Raw genomic sequence first — 23640 nt, forward strand, 5'->3', positions numbered from 1 at the left:
ACTTTTTTATAAGGAGCCCTGGTGGTGCTAACCAAAAGGTGAAGACTTACAGCCTTGGAAACCCTATGCGGACAGTTCTACTCAGTTCTGTAAGGTTGCTATGACTCAGAATGGAGTCAATTTGGCAATGGGTTTGGTTTTGGTTTGGCTCTTAGTCACTCAATTTTGTTGATCTTTTCAGAAGGCCAACTTTTGGTTTCATTTTTCTGTGTTGTTTTTCTATTCTCTAGTTCATTAATTTCTGCCCTCATCTTTATTATTTTTCTCCTTTTATTTTCTTTAGGTTTAGTTGCTCGTCTTTTTCGAGTGTCTTAGGATGGAAGGTTAGTTATTAACCTGAAAGTTTTTTTTTTTTTATATAGGCATTTACAGCTATAATTTTCTAGGCACCACTTCAGCTGTATCACACAAATTTTGGTATATTGTCCTTGTTTTCATTCATCTGAAAGTATTTTCTCATTTCCCTGTGGTTTCCTCTTTGACCTATTGGTTACTTAGTATGTTGCTTAATTTCTATATATTTGTGAGTTTCTTTTTTTGGTGTGAGTTCCTTACCTTTCTTTCTGTTATTGATTTCTAATTTCATTCCATTGTGGTTAACAAATATACTTTGTATTATTCAACTCTTGTAAATTTACTGAGGCTTGTTTTATAGCATATCACATGTCTGTATTGGACAACGTTCCGTGTGCACTTAAGAAGAATGTATGTTCTGCTGTAGTTGAGTGCTCTATAGATGTCTGTTACGTCTAGGTTTGTAGTGTTGTTCTTCTATTTCATTGTTTGTCTTCTATCTCACTGTTCTATTGAAAATGAGGTATTTAAGTCTCCAACCATTACTGTTGAATTATCTATTTCTCCCTCCATTTCTGTCAGTTTTTGCTTCGTGAATTTTGGAGCCCTGTTGTTAGGTGCATATATGTTTATAATTGTTATGGATCAACACTTTTAATCACTATGTTTCTATTTCTAGTAACATTTTTTTTTGTTTTAAAGTCTATTTTGTCTATTAATATAGCCGCTTCAGTTTTCTTATGGTTGCTGTTTGCATGGTCTCTTTCTCCATCCTTTTATTTTCAATCTATTTAAATCTTTGAATCTCAAGTGTGTCTCCTATAGGGTGCCCTCACTTTCCCAGCCCCAGCTCAATCTTTACTCCTTTCCAAACAGTTACCTCATCTCTCAGATCCTTCTCCACTGCTAATCTCAGATTTTCAATCAAACCCTCTAGAGTATAGTGACTAGAAATTTAAAAACCAGTTGCCGTCGAGTGATTCTGACTCCTGAGACGCCATGTCTGTCAGAATAGAACTGTGCTCCATAGGGTTTCCAATGGCTGATTTTTTAAAAGTAGATTGCCAGGTCCTTCTCCTGAGGCACCTCTGGGTGGACTCGAACCTCTAACCTTTTGGTTAGCAGCTAAGGAAATTAATGTTTACAACACGCAAGGATTCATTACCAGGATATCATTATTTAAAACAACCTTAAAATTAAAAAAAACTTCACCTTGTAACAGAACTGATTTCCCATGAAAAACCTGTCACCTAGAGCACATCTAGATTTTTTTCTGAAAAGATAAAAAATAATTTAGATCAAGGAACTTTTCAAACAATTTTGTCATTAACATTTATTTCGATTAAAGTGATGCAAATTCAGAATTAACTAAGGTAAAACCTCAAAGTATCTGGCAAACAAAACACTATTAACGATTTGATTAAAATGATGGTGGTAACTGTGTTAGGTTTACAGATAGACATTAACAAGATAAAGAGCACATTCTGGAGAGAATCAAATTTTGATGAACTCTAGTTTGTAAAAAAATCAATTCAGTGGTACAATTACCCCAAGGGAGAAGCAATTTGTCTTTCTACCATCAGTTAAAAAATCAAAAGTGCACATTTTCCTCTTTTTTTTGTGACTGTCACAGCACTGTTTATACACAAACCCAAAACCTTTTACCAGAGAATACAGTAAACGACAAGACTTTGGTATTTAACAGAGCTTACATACAATGTACTACAAAACATTTTCTGAAAATAAAAACATTATAATCTTTTTCAAAAGCATCAAACAATTGAAAAATATATACGCTGAGACAAAATTTCCAAACAGAAGTTCAAAGACCTTGGCAAATCCACACATATAACATCAAATAATATCTAGCATCATTAACTAAAAACATTCAGTTAAAAATAGTGATTTCTGTATGTTTAAATTGAGTGTAACACTTTGACATTTCAATAGAAATTGCTGTTCTGTCACATTTTATCATAGTCTGTTCTTGAGTTTAAATAATTTGGAGAATTTCAATTATAAGGCAAATGAAGAATAAAAACAAAAACAACGCATCTTAAAGTTTTCCAGAGACCTACACATAAGTAATTTCCAAACACATAATTTATCATATGCTTATGGTTTGGAATAAATTTTCCCTGAGCATGCTTTCTGCTTGGTTAGCAAAATTAAAACATGATCTACAGAATACAATTTTATTGTGATTTTTCTTGAACATATGCCAATTTTCACCCATCAAATGTATTTGGGAATCTCTCCTAGTATCTCCAAAGTAATCAGTAATTATAACTGTTTTAGGGGGCTACTTGAATGGCTACAGAAAAATGGTTGGGCTTTAGAGCCCTGAGAACCAGACGCTGGTGTCTCAGACAAATGAAATAATTGACTTTTCTAACACTACTAACAGTTATTTTAAGAAGTTCAGAATGGCACTAGCTTCACAGAGGAAAGAAGTAATAATGAGAAATTCCAGCTGAGTTGACCAATAGACAAGCATTAAAAACCAAAAGAAAAAAACACTTGGGTTAACATTGTGCTTTCCATGGAATAACACTGAAAAAAACTTGAGCCCTTCTGCCCAACACAGGAAATAGCTCACCTTCAAACTGTGTTTAATGCGGTCTTGGGATCTGCCGTCCCTTAACGTTCATGCAAACTTACAATCAGCATCACTGGGAATTTCGGCAAATGGCAGCTCTTGACGCTGTCTCAATACGTACAGGCCAAGGGACATACAGCAGTCAGTGGACATGCATAGTGACACTACAGCTAACTTCTTAAGGTCCGAAAGAGTCTTAGCTACTTAAGAGTTTAGGCTTCTTCTCTTTCAAATAAATAAAGGATAACAAATATTAGGAGTCTTAAGTATGCACATTTAAAAATAATTATTTTCTACATCGCCGAGCACCATACTAAACAAAAATTAGATTTAAAAAGTTTTCATTTACATTTAGATTTTCCTAAGACCTTACTATGTATTTCTCTTAGCACTATGATTTTTGTGGCTTGCAAGAATAATTAATAAGTTAAAACATTTAGAAGTTATCCTTCTGGAAGATCTTCAAGAAGTGAGCGATTTCAGATGTCCGGTAGCGTTTCTTTTTAGTTACATCATAAGGTGCTCTATGCAGGACGCCCTTGACCCAAACGACTTTTAGACCTGGATTTTTTGAAACAGAAAAGAAGGTCAGGGTTGCTTCTAAAACAACAGAAAGTTGGTATTGCTTTGTATTACATTTGCTTGACAGCATCGAAGTTTGGTGAAACTTCACATAGCTCTATAATCCATTTTCTGAAACACTTGGAGTTAGATATATCTTGGAATTCAGATATTTTTAGATTTTTGAGAGACATTACGGCACATGTACTATGACTTATGGATCTGAAGCAGTGTCCCATAATCAAACGCATTAACATTTCTTCAGTGAAACAAACGAAAATTTCCATTAGGTGAGGTAATAAAAACTATAAATAGTATCATACCAGCTCAGCTGAAGTTCAAATTGCTACAAATCTGTGGAAAAAACTCAGCTTTCTGAACTTTCTGAATTTCAAAATTGCTGATAAGGCATTTGGATTTGAAGCATTAATTCTCAAATCTCAATAACCATTAATCCTAACAGAAAATCTGTGAAGTAAAATGACACAGGACCCAACAGATTTTATTAAAAGAAATAAAATAATAAAGAATGGGAAACCCTTCAATGATTTATGTAAAATGATATAAAATCAACAAAGTACAAAAATGCTAACTCACAGTAGCACTACAACTTACATTTTATCAGCAGCTGGCTCAGAGCACAGCTGATTCAATAAACAGAAAACTTTTAACTAAAAAAACTACACTTTCATGAAATTTTGTGCTCATGACTTTTTAGTTAGACTCAGCTAACAAAGGATTTGTTGTTAATATAAAGCATTGGTCTTAAAAATGTTATTTGGTCAGAATCCTAACAAACCTGAAGATAATTAATCAACAGGCTCTGATTAATATTTTGATGATCTAATTCTAGAAAAAAAAGACCAAGCTCAAACGATGCACTTCCAGGGCTCATATGATTTCCCTTAAAGAAAAATCACTTATAGCCAGGGGCATTTTTACCTCGTTTGTGCTGATTTACCTCGTGTTCTTCTCTGTGCTGCTCTGCCGTGCGCTGACGGGCACTGAGGCCTTGACTTGTGCTTCAAGCCTGGAATAAATACCCCCTGCAAACTGCAGAGGAAAGGACCAACACTGCTATGACCTTATGGCTTCTGTTGATGCCATAAGGTCATAGCAGTGTTTAATGCTCATTAAAATGGCATTACTTTTTAAGCTCATAAGTAATTTTGATTTTTTGTATTCATGCATACTGAGGTATAATTTACACACAGTGAAATTCACCCTTCTTAGTGTACAGTTTCAAGTTCTGATGGAATGCATACAGCTGTACAACTACTGTCACAATGAAGGCATAGAACGGGTCTATCTCTCCAAAAGAAATCCCTTCATAACCTTTTTAATTCAACCCACCACCCATTGCCAATCCCTGGCAACCACTGATCTGCTCTGTATTTTCCAGAATATTACATAAATGGGATCATACATAATGTAGACTTTTGAGTCTACCTTCTTTCACTTAAAATAATGCACAGGTGATACATCCGTGTTGTTTCATGTATCAACATTTCCTTCTTTTTTATACTGCCAGTCTGTTTATCTATTTACTAGGTAAAGGACATCTGGGTTGTTTCTAGTTTATGGCGATTATGAATAAACCCACTATAAACATAGTGTACTGGTTTGTATGAGTGTGTTTAACTTCATAAGTAACTGCCCAACTGTATTCCAGAGTGATCATTCTGCATTCCTTCATGCTAGGTACGAGAGTTCCAGTCGCTCCATATCCTCACCAGCACTTGGTGACGTCAGTTTTTTGTTTTTTTAACTTTAGCTATTCTAGTTGGTGTATAAGTAGTATCTTATTGTGGTTTTAATTTACATTTCCCTGATGACTTGTGATTTTGCACCTTTTCAGGTGCTTATCTGCCGTCTGTATACTTCTTTGATGAAGTTTGATTAATCTTTTTTTAAATTGTACTTTAGATGGAGGTTTACAGAACAAACTAGTTTCTCATCAAACAGTTAGTACACACACTATCCCATGACATTGGTTAACAACCCCATGACATGTCAACACTCTCCTTTCTCATCGGATTAATCTTTTGTATATTTTTTAAACTGAGCTGTGTATTAGAGTTTTGAGAGTTCTTAATATATTCTGGATATAAATTTTTTATCAGGTAAGCATTATACATTATTTTCTCAAAGTTTATGGCTTGATTTTTATTCTTTTAACAGTGTCTTTCAAACAGAAGAACTTTTAAATTTGAAAAAGTTCAATTTGTCAAATTTTTTCTTTCATGAATCATGTTTTTGGTATTGTACCTAGGAAATACTTGCCTAATCCAAGGTCACAAAGGTTTTCTCTTACATTTTTGTTTAGAAGTTTTCTAGGGGGAGTAAATCTTTAAATAAAAGACTGACGAGCAAGAGTTGTTGCAGATCCATAATATCAATACTAATGCTAATATATAACATTATTACTAATACGTAATTCTAGCAAGAATACAGTATTTCTACTACTCATTTTCAGAAAGAACAACTGATAACAGACATAACACCTAAGCATCACATGCAGAGTTGATCAATATCAGCAACTTCCATAAAGTCAACCCTCTGGATAGCCAGTTTGATCAACAAGGCACAGTTAACCTATTTTTGGCACGCCATTACACTTTCAGCGACGATGTACTTTATTTTTATGTTCTAAAGGATCTATGGACCATGGATAATAACAAGGTGGAAAGCTTTTATGTGAACAAACTGGTCAAACTGCTACAGAATATTAAAATATTTTAAAAATATTTAAGATATTAAATTATTACTCTTTTAAAATTCTGCCTAAAATATCTTTATACTTTTTTGTGCTAAAAATTAAAGTAGGAAGACATCTCTAAGCAAGAAATATCAGTATACAACTCTTACTTCTTTTGCTTCCTTTGACTTGACTCGGTCCAAATCACCCAATCTCATTTTTATTAGGTGCCCTGTAATTTCTGACATCCGCCGCTGATCTGAAGGTAAAAATATAGTAATTCTTTTTATGATGATTTCAGCTTTTATTTGTTGAAGAAGACTGAAATCATCAAGAATGTATGAAAATACCTTTTGACATTATTTTACAGACACATACATCTATTAATCTTTGAAGAATTTGAGGTAGCAAGTGGTAAAATGAGGAACACAAGGATAACGGTACTGCCTTTTTTAAAAAAAAAGAGCCTTTTAGATTACTGTAAATCAGGCAAAGATACATTCGGTCATCTTTAGAGTGGAAGTCACAGGTAAAAGTCAGTCTGAGAGGCCTTCTCAAAACCACAGATGCACAATGCAATGCATTAACCACTGGGATTGCTAAATAGTGAAAATCTGGCTGATGCTTAAGTCAGAATGTGCTAATTCTGGGTCTCAATCCAGATGGAATTTTAAAAGCTATTCAGCATACTTCATAAAATGATAGGCATTCCTGTCTTTGCTATTTATACCCAACTGGTACATTAGCTAAATAATAACACTTACCATCTTCTCTTTGTGCATCCTGGTTGAATCGCAAGGATCTTGTGGCATCCCACTTATTCTTCTGCATACTCACACTATTGAGAAAATCAAACAGAAGTCAGAGTCTATGCTGTTTCAAGAACAGACATCAAAGTAGATTAAGGAGCGATACTCACATGAAGGGGGATGCATCTCTAGAAGCTGACTAAAAAAAGGTAGACAGCATTAAAGCCCAGTTAGAACACGTTTAGTGATTATTATTATTGTGTTAATGAGAAGAGTTTATTTTATTGAGCACTCGCTTTGTGCAAGACAACTGTACAAGAACATTACATGTATTATTTCATACAACAACCGTGTGGCATAGGCACTATTATTATCTCATTAATAAAACAGGTTCAGAGAGGTTAAGAAACTTGTTCAAAGTCTTTAACCCACTCTAGGGCACCAACTTAGGCAGTCTTTTAGAAGTCAGTCATTCATGTCCCTGTGGTACTTAACGCAAAGACAAATGTACAACCCGTCCAAAGTCACTGCATGGATCTTGTCTCAGCTCCATTCTGTCCTCTGACACTTCGCAAGGTCCCAGACTTTTGCACGGTTTTGGAACCCATGGTTTCTCTTTCAGTCACCTGTGGTTATCACTATCCTCTGATCCTGACCTATGCCGCTATACACCCTTCTCTGCATGTTTTTCACTTGTCAGAGATGTCTTTGTCGGTAAAGAACCTCTTCATTTTTACATTGCTAGCATTCCACCGCAGTGTTTGTTACTCTTCTTTTATACTTGCTTATTTCTCCATATGAAACTTTAGAATAATAACAGATAGTTTAGAATTACCTTCTCCAAAGCCTTTTCTTTCTTCTGAGCACAGGGTGAAGACATCTGCTTTTTCGGTTGCTTAGTGAACCTCTTTGGCTTCTCCTTTTTTCCTGCAAATGGAAGGCCAATGTTAGGAGCACAAGTCTCACATAACGCTCCAATGCACCTGCTCCTTCCAAACAATAAAACCATTGTTTTTTAAAACAGACAAGTTACCTCTGGATTAAAGTAAATACTTGGAGAAGTCAGACTGAAACTGCTTTACAGGGGTTTACTTTAATTTGCTTCTTTTTACTTGATGTAAACCTTTGGGAAAAAAGTGAGGGTAATGAACTCCAAGTTCCAGTAAAATGAAATATAGGAAAATATATATATTTATTTCTGTGAACCTAATTCAACAGTGGAGTCATGGTCTAATGCCAAATTTTTTATATAAAGGACGCCACAGTGCAGAGTAGAGGAGGGAAGAGAGAAAAATTCACAAAACGTTTTGAAGTCAGTTGCTCAAGCAGGAGGCAGGGGGCTGTTAGGGTATTACTGGAGGTAGCAAAATAATGATCTTGGAAAGAAGTCGATTTGGATAAACTGTATTCTAGTCTAGCACATTCTTGGAGTCAATATTCTGAATCTATTCTGGCTGATAGTTTACTGGAGAAAGGAGAGGGGCGGGAAAAAAGCATTTTTCTAAAAGCAGCGTATAAGGATAAGGTTAAAATACTGGATCACTGGTTTCCAAACGTCAGTTGCTTATATACCACCTTTGCAATTTTTGCTATATCATTTAAAAGGAAATTTGGTATCACTGCCATATGTGGAAAATCAAACCGGTATAATCCGCTAGATAGAAGATAACTCTGAAGATGCTATAATAAAAGCAAAGCAATATTAATAATCTAAAAAATTATAGTTGCCTTCTGGCAAGCCCTGAGCCTCTGACCTGTGTCTCTTTGTTAAGCTGGGAAATTACTAAGTGCGATAAAATCAATAAAAGACATGATAGCATGAGAAGTCAGGTAATGGCAACTAAAATTAGGCAATGCTTTTCAAAGATAAAAACAGAGCCAAAATATTGTAAACAACTATAATAAACAACTGAAGGTCCTGGCAAATGATAAAAGGCAGGCAGTAACTTGAGTTTATACTTGAAAGATGTGTGAAGTAAGAACTGTGAATTTGTGGCTTTCTTGCCTGAGGGTACTTCCCCAAACTCCCCAGCTCAGGTAAGAAAATGGCAGCTTACCAGCTCCAGGGGGGGAAAGCTGGAAATTCAAAGAGAAAATTTTGGAAGCGAGAAAGCAGCAGAAGATCTGAGGTCTAAAATCAGAACATAAACTCTGCCCAAATTCTGAGCTGCGTGTGAAACCATGCAAGTGCGTGGGGGGCTCCAGGAAGCCCAGTGAAAAGGCAGGCAGAAACTAGGGTGGGATATCTACCTTGCAAAGAAGAACTACTCCTGGTGAGATCTGGGAGTTTCTCGCACCTCTGAGTAAATGTTTTTTTTTTTTTTTTAATTAATTTTTATTAAGCTTCAAGTGAACATTTACCATTCCAATCAGTCTGTCACATGTAGGTTTACATACATCTTACTCCCTTCTCCCACTTGCTCTCCCCCTATTGAGTCAGCCCTTTCAGTCTCTCGTTTCATGCCAATTTTGCCATCTTCCCTCTCTCTCTATCTTCCCATCCCCCCTCCAGTCAAGAGTTGCCAACACACTCTCCAGTGTCCACCTGATTTAATTAGCTCACTCTTCATCAGCATCTCTCTCCCCCAACTGACCAGTCCTTTTCATGCCTGATGATTTGTCTTCGGGGATGGTTCCTGTCCTGTGCCATCAGAAGTTCTGGGGAGCATTGTCTCTGGGATTCCTCTAGTCGCAGTCATACCATTAGGTATGGTCTTTTCATGAGAATTTGGGGTCTGTATTCCATTGGTCTCCTGCTCCCTCAGGAGTTGTCTGTTGTGCTCCCTGACAGGGCAGACATCAATTGTGGCCGGGCACCAACTAGTTCTTCTGGTCTCAGGATAATGTAGGTCTCTGGTTCATGTGGCCCTTTCTGTCTCTTGGGTTCTTAGTTGTCGTGTGACCTTGGTGTTCTTCCTTTGCCTTTGCTCCAGGTGGGTTGAGACCAATTGACGTATCTTAGACGGCCGCTTGTTGGCATTTAGGACCCCAGGCGCCACAATTCAAAGTGGGATGCAGAATGTTTTCATAATAGAATTATTTTGCCTATTGACTTAGAAGTCCCCTCAAACCAAGTTCCCCAGACCCCAGCCCCTGCTCTGCTGACCTTTGAAGCTAAGAGTAAATGTTTTTACCGACAGCTCAAGCTGCAGGCAAAGGGAAGCCTTACTGGCTTGAGGTGTCAGAGGACAGAGCCTGGGGCTGACTAAGCTACCAGAGATCTAGGATACCATTTAGCCAGAGAAGCACTAAGCAGATAAGCTGGAAAATCTGCATATAAACTCTGTCCAAATTCTTGGCTGACCACCAAACTACATAGGCCTGGTGGGGAGCTCAGGGAAGGTACGAGAGGGCTGGCTAAAAATGCAGGAGTTAGTTGTCAAAAACCCCGAGTGGTGGTCTTATCTGCTGTACCCCACGGGGATAAAAAAAAATGACCAAAAATATGCTACCTACATTACATGCACTTTTAATTAAAAACAAAAATAAGCTGAAAATAAAAGGATAGAAAGAGATATGCCATCTGAACAGTAAGCAAAAATCTAGAGTAGCTATGTTAATATTAGACAAAATAGACTTCAAGACAACCTGTTTTACAGATAAAAACAGATACTTCATAAAGATAAGAGTCAATACATTATAAATGTTTATGTGCCTAATCATAAGTTCCAACAAACACAAAGTAAAATGACAGACTTGAAAGGAAAAGTATGCAAATTTCCAAGTAGAAGTGGAGACCTCAATACATAGAACAAGTAGTCAGGAAACAAGTAAAGCAGAAGACTTGTACCAGATCATCCAGATGACTTGAGCTAACTGACACTTCCGGAAGACTCCACCACCAACAGCAGAGTTCACAGCATCATCAGATGCATCAATAACATTCACCAAGACAGACTAATCAATTTTAAAGGGTGAAACCACACAGAGAACGTCCTCTGACCACAACAGAATTTAGAAACTATAACTAAAAGGTATCTGAAAAATCTGAAGATATTTGGAAATAAATAACTTGCTTCTAAACAATACATGGGTCAAAAGAAATCATAAGGAGAATTAGAAGGTATCTGGTACTGAATAAAAGTAAAAACAAGATATAGAGGAAAATTTACAGTTTTAAGTGCTTGTATTAGAAAAGAAGACAGGTCACAAAACCAATAACCTAAGCTTCTACCTTAAAAAGTCAGAAAAAGAGGAGCAAATTAAGCCCAAAGTAAGTACAGGAAGGAAACAATATATATCAGAGTGAAAATCAACGAACAGAAAACAGACAAACTATAGAGAAAAATCAATGAGATAAAAACTGGTTCTGTGAAAAGATCAATAAAACTGATAAACCTCTAGCTAGACTGATGAAGAAAAAAAGAGGTAAGACATAAATTACCAATATCAGGCATGAAAGAGGGGACAGTACTAGAAATCCTTCAGAAAAAAAAAAGAATAATAAGAAAATAACATGACTGACTTCATGCCAACAAATGTAACTTAGATAAAATGCACAAATGCCTTGAAAGATACAAATTATGAAAATAGGTTCAAGAAGAAAGAGAAAGCTTTAATAACCCTATATTAATTAAAGGAATTAAATTTATAATTAATAACTTTTCCATAAAGAAAACTGCAGGCCCAGATGGCTTCCTGCTAAATTTTATCATACATCTGAAGGAGAAATACTACCAAACCTACACAAACCCTTTCACAAAAGAGAGGTGAAGGAAATACTTTCCAACTCATTTTATCAGGCCATTAAAACTTGAAAACGACATAACAAGAAAACTACAAATATTCCTCATGAGTGTGAACAAAAAATTCTTAACAAAACATTAGCAAGTCCAACCCAAAACCCAAAAACACCAAACCGTTTCTGTCAACTAGATTCTGACTTACAGCAACCATACAGGACATAGTAGAACTGCCCAATAGGGTATCCAAGGAGCAACTGAAGGATTCAAACTTAAAACCTTTTGGTTAGCAGCTATACGCCACCAGGGTTTCCAACCCAGCAATATATAAAAAAAAAATACATCATGACAAAGTGAGTTTATTCCAGAAGATTGGTATAACATTATAAAATCAATCAATGTAATTTATCATATTGATATAATAAAGGAGAAAACTTCTATGATCATCTCAGTAGACGGAGAAAAAGTATTTGATAAAATTCAACACCCATTCACTATAAAACATCAGGGAACTAGAAAGAGTGTTATAGGTTGAATTGTGTCTACCAAAAATACGTGTTGTAAATCCTAACCTCCATGCCTGTGGTTATAATCCTATCTGGGAATGCGTTGTGTTTGTTATGTTAGTGAGGCAGGATCAATGTAGGATCTGTCTTGAGTCAATCTCTTGAGATATAAAAGAGATTAAACAAGCAAGCAGAGCAGAGATGGTGGAAGAGAGATGCCAAACCACATGAGGATTGACCAGGAGCAGAAACTCAGAAAAGACCAGGACCCTTCTCCAGAGCCGACAGAGAGAGAAAGCTTTCCTCTTGAGCTAGCACACTGAATTTGGACTTCTAGCTTCCTAAACTGTGGGAAAATAAACTTCTGTTTGATAGAGCTACCCACTTGTGGTATTTCTGTTACAGCAGCACTAGATACCTAAGACAGACAGGGACCTCTTTAACCTGATAAAGGGCATTTATGAGAAATAATTATCTAACATCATATACTTACTGATGAAAAACCAAATGCTTTCCCCTTAAGACTGGGCATAAGGCAAGGATGTCTGTCCCACCTTTTCTATTCAACATTAGGTCCTAACCAGTTCAAACAGAGAAGATAAAGACATAAAAAGCATACAGATTGGAAAGGAAGCTAATAAATGAAGAACTAATAAGTGAATTTAGCAAGGGATTAACTGTATTTCAATATACCATTGGAAAATAGAAAAAAACTCCATTTATAATAGCACAAAAATAAACTTAGAAATAAATTTAACACAGATGTTCAGCACCTACATACTGAAGCTATAAAAACACCACAGAGAGATGATTAACGAAGACTTCAATAAACAGAGAGTTACTCCATGTTCATGGCTTGAAAGACTTGGCACTGAAAAAAGCAATTCTCCTTGAATTGATATGTGGGTTTAACACAACCCTATCAAAAATCCCAGTAGGATCTTTGTAGAAATATCCAAACTAATTCTAAAATTTATAGGAAATGCAAAGCACCTAGAAGGGCCAAAATAATTTAAAACAAAAGAACAACAATGGAAGACTCACACCACCTGATTCCAGACTCACTAAAAACTACAGAAATGAAGACAGAGGGGTATTGATGCTTTGATGTAAAGACAGACATAGACCACTGGAAGTGAATACACAGTTCAGAAATAGACCCACATGTACACAGTCAATTAATCTACAAAGAGACTCTAATAAGACTAAGCTCTGATTTCTTAGCAGAAACCATGCACGCAATAAGGCAATGAAATGACATATACAAAACCCTCAAAGAAAAGAATTGCCAACCAAAAATCATATACCGGCAAAACTGTCTGTCAAACATGACAGCGAAATTAGGACATTCTCAGATAAACAGAAATTAAGGGAATTTGTAAAAACCAGACCATCCTTATAGGAAGAGTCCTTTAGCGAGAACCAGTGATATCAGACAACAAACAACCTGAGAATAAGCCACGTGATGGCATCACCAAGATGCCAACCCGGATAGAGAAATCTCCAAAGTAAAAATAAAGCTACATACAGAACTGAAAGCAGGGAACTAGAGATACCAACCTGTCAGTGCTGACAACTTCAAAATAGAAGGGGGACTAAATGGTGTAGACACAGAACTTCCATATGGAGAGGAAGTCATAGCAATATCAACAAATAACAGACTATTTTAAACGTAGGAATGTCAGAGTAACCACAAAGAAAGTTAATAAACTTATGCACCAAAATAAAGATAAAACCATAAAGACTCAGTAAACACACAATCAACAAAAAAGAAATGATAAGAAAGTACATAAACTCAGCACAGAAAATTAAGCAAAACAAAGAAAATGGCAACAGCACATCAAAAAGCATAACAAAATGACAACAATAAAATCATATCTATTGATACTCATACTGAATAAAAATGATCTAAATGCACCACTGAAGAGACAGAGTGGCAGAACAGATTAAAAAACGACCAATCAATACATTGCCTACAAGACACATACCTTAGACACAAAGATATAAATAGGCTAAAAATCAAAGGATGGAAAAAAATATATCATGCAAACAGTGACCAAAAAAGAGCAGGGGTGGCAATGCTAATCTCTAACAAAACAGACTTTAGATCAAAATCCATCATAAGAGACAATAAGGGGCATCATATAGTGATTAAAGGGACAATTCACCCAGATGATGTAACGTTAATAAACATCTCCGCAGCCGACAACGAAGCTCCAAAATATGTAAAACAAACTCTTACCAGCACTGAAAAGAGAAATTGGCAATTCCACGGTAATAGTAGGAGACTTTAACACACCACTTACAATGGAGAGAACAAATAGGGAAAAAGTAAACAAAGATACAAAAGATCTAAATAAGACAATTAACCAACTTGACCTCATAGACGTATATACAACATTCCACCCGACGGCAGCAGAGTATACACTCTTCTCTAATGCACATGGATCATTCTCAAGAAGAGACCATATTTTAGGCCACATAACAAGCCTCAATAAATTAAAAAACACTGAAATAATACAAAACATCTTCTCTGACCACAATGCTACAAAGCTAGAAATCAGTAACAGGAAGAACAGGGAAAATAAATACAAGGAAACTGAATAACACCTTGTTGAAAAACCACAGGGTAACAGATTAAAAAAAAAAAACAAAAACAAACTTCTAGACTCAAACGAGAATGAAAAAACAACATACCAAAACCTGTGGGACACAGCAAAAGCAGTGTTCAGAGGTAAACTCATAGCAATAAATGCACACATCAAAAAAGACGGGCCAAAATCAACAATTTAACCCTAAAACTCAAACAAATAGAAAAAGAGCAGCAAAAGAAGCCACAAGTCACCAGAAAAAAGGAAATAAGGATTAAAGCAGAAATAAATGAAATAGAAAACAGAAAAATGATAGAATCAACAAGACCAGAAGATGATTCTTTGAGCAGATCAATAAAACAGACAAACTACTGCCTAAACTGACATAGAAAAAGAATAAGAAGATGCAAACAACCAAAACAACAAATGAGATAGGTGACATTACAACACAACCAACTGAGGTGAAAAGGTTCATAACAGAATTCCATGAAAAAGTATATTCCAACAAATTTGAAAACCTAGAAGAAATGGACAAACTTCTAGGAACATACTAGCTACCTAAACTAACACTAACTGAAGTAGAAAACTTAAACAGACCCATAACAAGAGAAGAAACTAAAGAGATCATTAAAAAAACTACCTCCCCCAACACCCAAAAAAACAAAGGCCTAGCTCAGGTGGCTTCCCTGGAGAATTCCACCAAATTTTCAGAGAAGAGTTGACACCAATCCTACTCAAACTATTCCAGAACACAGAAAAAGAAGGAACACTCCCAAATCCATTCTATGAAGCCAGCATAACCCTGATAGCAAACCCAGGCAAAGACACACAAAAAAGAAAATTATGGACCAATATTCCTCATGAGGAAACTCTGGTGGTGTAGTGGTTAAGAGGTAGGGCTGCAAAACAAAAGGTCGGCAGTTTGAATCCTACCAGGCACTCCTTGGAAACCCTATGAGGCAGTTCTGCTCTGTCCTATAATGTCACTATGAGTCGGAATCGACTTGATGGCAATGGGTTTGGTTCTTTTTTTTTTTTTTCATTCCTCATGAATATAGATGCAAAAATTCTCAACAAAATCTCAGCCAACAAAATTGAATAGTGTATCAAAAAAAAAATATTATACCATGACCAAGTAAGAGTCACACCAGGTATTCAGGTATGGTTTAACATTCAAAAATCAATGCAATTTACCACATAAATAAAATACAGAAGAAGAATCACATGTTCATCTCAATTGATGCAGAAAAGGCATTTGATAAAGTCCAACGCCCATTCTTAATAAAAACTCTCAGCAAAATAGAAACAAGGAAATTTCTTCAACATAATTATGGGCATATATATAAAAACAACAGCTAACATTATTCTCACTGGAGAGAGAATGAAAGCATTCCCCTTGAGAAAGAGAACTAGACAAGGATGCCCTTTATCAGTACTTTTATCCAATATTGTACTGGAAGTCCTAGCGAGAGCAGTACGGAAAGATAGGGAAATAAAAGGCATCCAAAATGGTAAGGAAAAGTAAAACTATCCCAATTTGCAGATGACGTGATACTACACATAAAAAGTCCCAGAGACTCTATAAGAAAGTTACTGGAACTAATAAAGGATTCAGCAAAGTGGGGGGCGGGGGGTTCAAGATTAACAAACAAAAATCAGTTCGATTCCTCTATACCAACCAAGAAAACTTCAAAAAGGAAATCAGGAAAATAATACCATTCCTGATAGCCCCCCAAAAGATAAAATACTTGGGAATAAATCTGACTAGGGATGTAAAAGACTTATACAAAGAAAACTCCTGCATAAATGGAAAAACATACTATGCTCATGGATAGGAAGACTCAACATTGCAAAATTGTCAATACTACCCAAAATGATCCACAGATATAATGTAATCCTGATTCAAATTCCAACAATGAAATGGAAAAACTAATCACCAACTTTAAATGGAAAGGAAAGAAGCCCCGGATAAGTAAAGTATTACAGAGGAAGAACAAAGTACGACAACAAAAAGACAAACGATCCAATTAAAAAATGGGCTAAAGACATGAACAGACACTTCACCAAAGAAGATATCCAGGAAGCCAATAAACACATGACTAGACTCTCACAATCATTAGTCGTCAGAGAGATGCAAGTCAAGCCTATGATGAGATGCCAACTCACATCAGTAATAATGGCACTGATCAAAAAACCAGAAAACAACAACTGCTGGAAAGGTTGTAGGGAGAGTGGAACTCTCACACGCTGGTGGTGGGAAGGTAAAATGGTACAATCACTATGGAAAACGATACGGCACTTCCTCAAAAAGCCAGAAATAGAACTACAATATGATCCAGCAATCCCACTCCTAGGTATATATCCCACAGAAATAAGAGCCGTGACACTAGCAAACATATACACTCCCATGTTCACTACAGCATAATTTACAATTGCAAACAGATGCCTAAGTGCCCATCAATGGATGAATGGATAAACAAACCATGATACATATGCACAATGGAATACTATGTAACATTAAAGAGTAACAACAAATCCAGGAAACATCTCACAACATGGATGAACCTGGAGGGCATCATGCTGAGTGAAATAAGTCAATCAGAAAAGGACAAATATTGTTTTTGTTTTTTAAATAATTTTTATTGTGCTTTAAGTGGAAGTTTAAAAATCAACTCAGTCTCTCACATATAAACTTACATACACCTTACTACATACTCCCAATTACTCTCCCCTTTATGAGACAGCACGCTCCCTCCTTCCAGTCTCTCCTTTCGTGATCATTTTGCCAGTTTCTAACCCCCTCTACCCTCCCATCTCCCCTCCAGACAGGAGATGCCAACGTAGTCTCAAATGTCCACCTGATGCAAGTAGCTCACTCCTCATCAGCATCCCTCTCCAACCCGCTGTCCAGTCCAATCCATGTCTAACGAGTTGGCCTCGGGAATGGTTCCTGTCCTGGGCCTACAGAAGGTTTGGGGATCATGACCGCCAGGGTCCTTCTAGTCTCAGTCAGACCATTAAGTCTGGTCTTTTTATGAGAATTTGGGGTCTGCATCCCACTGTTCTCCTGCTCCTTCAGGGGTTCTTTGTTGTGTTCCCTGTCAGAGCAGTCATCGGTTGTGGCTGGGCACCATCCAGCTCTTCTGGTCTCAGGATGATGTAGTCTCTAGTTCATGTACCCCCTTCTGTCTCTTGGGCTCGTGTCCTGGGTGTTCTTCACTCTCCTTTGATCCTGGTGGGTTGAGGCCAATTGATGCATCTTAGATGGCTGCTTGCTAGCATTTAAGACCCCAAATGCCACTCTTCAAAGTGGGGTGCAGAATGTTTTGTTAATAGATTTTATTTTGACAATTGACTTAGATGTCCCCTGAAACCATAGTCCCCAAACTCCCGCCCCTGCTTTGCTGACCTTCGAAGCATTCAGTTTATTCAGGAAATTTCTTTGTTTTTGGTCCAGTCCAGTTGTGCTGACCTCCCCTGTACTGAGTGTTGTCCTTCCCTTCACCTAAAGTAGTTCTTATCTACTATCTAATCAGTAAATAACCTTCTCCCATCCTCCCTCCCTCTCATAACCACAAAAGAATGTGTTCTCAGTTTAAACTATTTCTCAAGATCTTATAATAGTGGTCTTATACAATATTTGTCCTTTTGCAACTGACTAATTTCACTCAGCATAATGCTTTCCAGGTTCCTCCATGTTATAAAATGTTTCACAGATTCATTACTGTTCTTTATCGATGCATAGTATTCCACTGTGTGAATATACCATTATTTATCCATTCATCCGTTGATGGGCACCTTGGTTGCTCCCATCTCTTTGCTATTGCAAACAGTGCTGCAATAAACATGGGTGTTCATGTAAAGGCTCTTATTTCTCTAGGATATATTCCAAGGAGTGGGATTGCTGGATTGTATGGTAGTTCTATTTTTTATTTGGGATGGTAGTTCTATTTCTAGCTTTTTAAGGACTGGCCAAATCGATTTCCAAAGTGGTTGTATCACTTTACATTCCCACCAGCAGTGCCTAAGTGTTCCAATCTCTCCACCATACACCTCCCAGGACTGAGATACTGGGCTTGAGGGCTGGGTATTGGCATATCATAATCCATATAGACAAAGTTCTGCATCCTACCTTGGTGAGTAGTGACTGGGGTTTCAAAAACTTGCTTGTGGCCATCTGTGATATAACAATTGGTCTCTTACCATCTGGGGCAAAGAAGAGTGAAGAAAACCAAAGCCTCAAGGAAACAAGTAGTCCAAAGGACTAAGGCACCACATGAACCATGGCCTTCACTAGCCTGAGACCAGAAGAACTAGACAATCCCTGGCTACTACCACCTGGGGAACACAACAGTAGGAAATGGACACACCAAAAACCTATCCAAACCCATTCCCCTCAAGTTGATTTCGACACATAGCAACCCTGTGGGAGAGTAGAACCTCCCCATAGTTTTTAAGAACTGGCTGGTAGATTCGAATTGCCAACTTTCTGGTTAGCAGCCAAGCTCTTAACCACTGTGCTGCCAGGGCTCTGTCATGGACAGAGACGTAGAACAAAATTCAAACTCATAAATTAGACCAGACTTACTGGTCTGATACAAACTGCCGGAATCCCTGAAACTAGGGCCCTTAAAAGCCTGTCAAGTCGATTCCAACTCATAGTTACCCTATAGGACAGAGTAGAACTGCCCCATATGGTTTCCAAGGAGCGCCTGGTGGAATCGAACTGCCGACCTTTTGGGTTAGCAGCTGTAGCTCTTAACCAGTATGTCACCAGGGTTTCCATGGCCCTTAGCCACCGTTCAAAATTGGAACTGAAATCATTCCCACATTATAGCCATATGATAGACAGTTCTATAAAATGAACAATAACACCAGTGAGTAATGTATACCCCAGAACAATCAACTATACAAGATCTAAAGGGCAGTATTGTCCCAAAACCAAAGTTCAGAAGGATGGTAGAGGCAGGAAAGCTGGAGAAATGGATGTTTGGAAGCCAGGTAGGAAGAGGGTAGAGTGCTGACACATTCAGGAGTTTGCAACCAATGTCACAAAACAAACTGTAGAAATTGTTGAATGGGAAGGTAATTTGCTCTGTAAACTTTCACCTGAACAACAATAAAACGTAAACAATTTTAATTTAGAAATCAATACTTTGTTTCTTGGATACTTCTTCTTCATCTCCAACTTCATCTTCAGTGACCTCAGATCCAGTGGTATATTCTTCATCTTCCGAAAACAATGACTGCTGTTTCTGAATTAAAAAAAAAAAAAAAAAACTATTACAGATGGAATATTACCACATGTCTAATGAATTCTTTTAATCACATTTATCTAAATTTATTTTGGATGAATGAAACAAACACGAGTTGATAAAATGACCACTGTCTCACACAATATCCAGGAAATGACAAAACAATTTCTACGTTTAGGACAGAATCATGTCACATCAAATATTTTTATTTCCTTTACAGAATTTAGCACAGTGTTAGGCACGTAACAAGCGCTCAGTATCTGTTGAAATGCAGCTCTGTATCACTCAGTTGAGGGTATGCCCCTAAAAATTGTGATTATTTATAACATAACAATCTCCAATATTAAAGTAGTCCTGAGCAAGCAGGTGTGCACATTCTCTGGGTGAAAGAGTCTTGGATCACTTCCTGTATCTATCTATCCACTGTATCGACTGTCATCACCAACCCAAATTCCCATTCCATTCTCTCCAGTGCTGGCGGCAGACGGCGTAGTAATGGCAAACAGGTAAACAAATTAATCCATAATTAGAATAGATTCGTTGCTTTGTTCAATGTCCTAAACGTAACTTAAAAGTGATTTTTAAAAAGTCACTTAGACATACAAAAGGGTTACGCAGCCAGATAATGGAGTATGTGTCTGTCTTAATGGCATGTTTAGTAAGTGAAAAATTGTATAGGCTGAAAAGAAAGCTACATAATTAACTATAATTTGCAAAATAAGATACTGACAAGATGCAATTAAATTAAACTTTAATTTAGGGACAAGGAGATCCACAAGAGCTGAATATAACTGCTCCTTTACCAGCTGCAGAGTCCAGTTTTTCAGTGACAAAAACTGTAAAAAAGACAGAGGAAGAAGAGATTAGTAAATCTGCATCTACCCAGGTTGTCTTCCCTTACGACTTCCCATGGATACTACAGAAGAGCTGAGGATGCTACAAGTACAGCTATCCTAAAGGCTGGAACATAACTTACAACGCAGGCTGAAACTACAGACCGCAATCTGTAACGTGCCTTGCCTAGGGGACAGTGCGGATGTTTAAAGAAGAAGCGTTAGCCTTTTTCCAGTGCCGTTTCCAAATGACAAGTAAACCACATGCAGCAATAATGTAATCTATTTTTTACCTATTGCAATAACTTTTTAATGTTTATATTTTATTATAAATTAAGGAACCAGATCATACATGGATATTTAAGAAACCCAATTTGCTGTTTTGCATATAATTCACAAATAAATGTTAATGACTGAACATACACCCCTCTGGGGTTTATAAAGCACTTTACATTGAGTATTTCACTTTCTGAAATAACTGCTACTCCAGCCAACAAGAAGGGCTGGAAGTTCACAGGCCAACAGAGATTCCTTAGCCCATAAGAGGAGTCGAAGGAACCAAAGCTTTCTGGTTACCTTAAAAATGCTATCTCAGTTTTGAAGTCTTTGAAATATTAAATGCATTCCTGATTACAATGACAATAAATAAGAATTTTACATAGGGAACAGTTTCTAGAACTAGAAGGAAACAAAATATCCCAGTCACGCTATAGGCAGACCGTGACTTACGACAGGGTTCTGTCTTGACAACTCCATCCTAAGTCGGTTCTGACGGAGGTCAAATAGCTCATTTGTTTTTAAGTTTCTATTATTATTGCCTTTTTTTTTTTCTTTGGGGGTTGGCATGAGAATGATAACGTCAGCAAATTACATGCTGCAACACTGTATGTAGTAAGATATTACTAACGATAAGATAAAAACAAAAAACCAGACGGTTGTAAATGTGGTCCGCCATGACTATAACACGTCCTAGGTTGGGAACTACCTGTACCTGCATTCCTCAAGTCATGACCTGTTCATAATAAACACCGTGAAGACCAGTTATGGTATTTGTTTCAAAATTTACATCCATTAGTTATTAATTCTTCCAGAGCAAGGGATATGTCCTATTACCCTGTAGTCCTATCAGTTCATCATCATACCTTGTTATAATCAGGTAATCAGTAAGTGCTAGATTAACTGAAATTCTTAATTTCCATTCAAACCGATCAATTGTTTACATAAAGAACAAGTGAAACAAGCTACTCACAGCATTGAGCTCCCCAGTTCTGGGGCCCCATGGTGGATTTGTCTCCAGTAAAACATCACAGTCTAGACCCTTTTCCTCACAGGGGCCAACCCCAGAATCACTTGAAAGAAAAACATATTTAAAAATTTCAGTGAAGTTATGACTTTTTTATTGTGAATATTTTGTAAATCACTCTTTAGAAAGAAAGGCAGTTATGCCAGTTCAACATTTGTATTTCTTAATTCATCTGGTGACTCACCTAACAGACACCCTAACAGGGGAGCACCATTACACTACAAGCATCATGCATGCCAGACGATGAAAAGGCTGCTACGATTGGTACTGCTTTGGGAACTGCCGCCACTAAAGGCCCCCCAATCCCCAACATGACAGCCTGCTGCAACTGGATAATGATGGATAATGTCAGAAATTACTGAATTCAAGGAGTTTGAACTCATGGAAAAATTATCTGAACCATCAACTTTCTGATTGTATCAATCAAGCATTTAAGAAGGGTGTAAGCAAGTTGGGGGGAAAACCTTAAAAATTGGACTGAAGGTCTCAACATTTTAAATCACCAGTGATCCCTTCACTAGTCTAATCGCTAATGACCCCTTCACTAGTTTAATCACCAATGACCCTTCACTAGTTTAATCACCAATGACCTCTTCACTATTTAATCACCAATGACCCTTCATTCGTTTAACCAACTACCCCTTCACTAGTTTAACCACCAATGGCCCCTTCACTAGTTTAATCACCAATGACCCTTCACTAGTTTAATCACCAATGACCCTCACTAGTTTAATCACCAGTGACCCTTCACTAGTTTAATCAATGACCCTTCACTAGTTTAATCACCAATGACCCTCATTAGTTTAATCAATGACCCTCACTAGTTTAATCAATGACCCTCACTAGTTTAATCACAATGACCTTCACTAGTTTAATCACCAATGACCCTCACTAGTTTAATCACCAATGACCCTTCACTAGTTAATCACCAATGACCCTCACTAGTTTAATCACCAATGACCCTCACTAGGTTTAATCACCAATGACCCTTCACTAGTTTAATCACCAATGACCCTCACTAGTTTTCATCAATGACCCAATGACCCTCACTAGTTTAATCGTCAATGACCCTCACTAGTTTAATCACCAATGACCCTCACTAGTTTAATCACAATGATGCCTTCACTAGTTTAATCACCAATGACCCTTCACTAGTTTAATCACCAATGACCCTCACTAGTTTAATCACCAATGACCCTCACTAGTTTAATCACCAATGACCCTCACTAGTTTAATCACCAATGACCCTCACTAGTTTAATCACCAATGACCCTTCACTAGTTTAATCACCAATGACCCTTCACTAGTTTAATCACCAATGACCTCTTTACTAGTTTTATCACTAATGACCCCTTTCACTAATTTTCCCTCTTCTTGGACTGCCAATATTTTAAAATGTTTTGCAAACATTTGTTTGCTCTTATTGGAAGTTAACACGTAATTTCAGTGAAGTTTTCTGAAGTAATGTAAACTATTTGAGGACTGACATTACTGATTTGGGGAAGTACTAGGGACAGGGAATTCTGAGGTGGGAACCACTGAATAAAGCTGCAGTACAGTGGTTTGTTT

General features: G+C 37.1%; 1 protein-coding gene across 6 annotated transcripts in view; it reads right to left on the reverse strand.

The window, feature by feature from the left end:
- Window positions 1-322: 322 nt before the first annotated feature.
- The window catches only part of SANBR (SANT and BTB domain regulator of CSR), a 65639-nt gene continuing 42321 nt past the window's right edge, over window positions 323-23640 (reverse strand). For 3 of the 6 annotated variants that reach the window (XM_064276996.1, XM_064276995.1, XM_064276998.1), the window contains 9 exons: window positions 22018-22117; window positions 20739-20771; window positions 19836-19935; window positions 7737-7828; window positions 7072-7100; window positions 6917-6990; window positions 6323-6411; window positions 4416-4507; window positions 323-3454 (listed from right to left, as the gene is read on the reverse strand). In XM_064276996.1, the coding sequence (XP_064133066.1) occupies window positions 3418-3454; window positions 4416-4507; window positions 6323-6411; window positions 6917-6990; window positions 7072-7100; window positions 7737-7828; window positions 19836-19935; window positions 20739-20771; window positions 22018-22117 (646 nt within the window). In that variant the 3' untranslated portion in view covers window positions 323-3417. Of the gene's footprint in view, window positions 3455-4415; window positions 4508-6322; window positions 6412-6916; window positions 6991-7071; window positions 7101-7736; window positions 7829-7934; window positions 8025-19834; window positions 19936-20665; window positions 20772-22017; window positions 22118-23640 lie in introns of those variants that run through there. The other 3 variants (XM_064276997.1, XR_010319463.1, XM_064277000.1) reach the window with 3 other exon arrangements.

The sequence above is a fragment of the Loxodonta africana genome, chromosome 26 (genome assembly GCF_030014295.1).
Source record: "Loxodonta africana isolate mLoxAfr1 chromosome 26, mLoxAfr1.hap2, whole genome shotgun sequence".
In the NCBI taxonomy this organism is placed as follows: domain Eukaryota; kingdom Metazoa; phylum Chordata; class Mammalia; order Proboscidea; family Elephantidae; genus Loxodonta; species Loxodonta africana.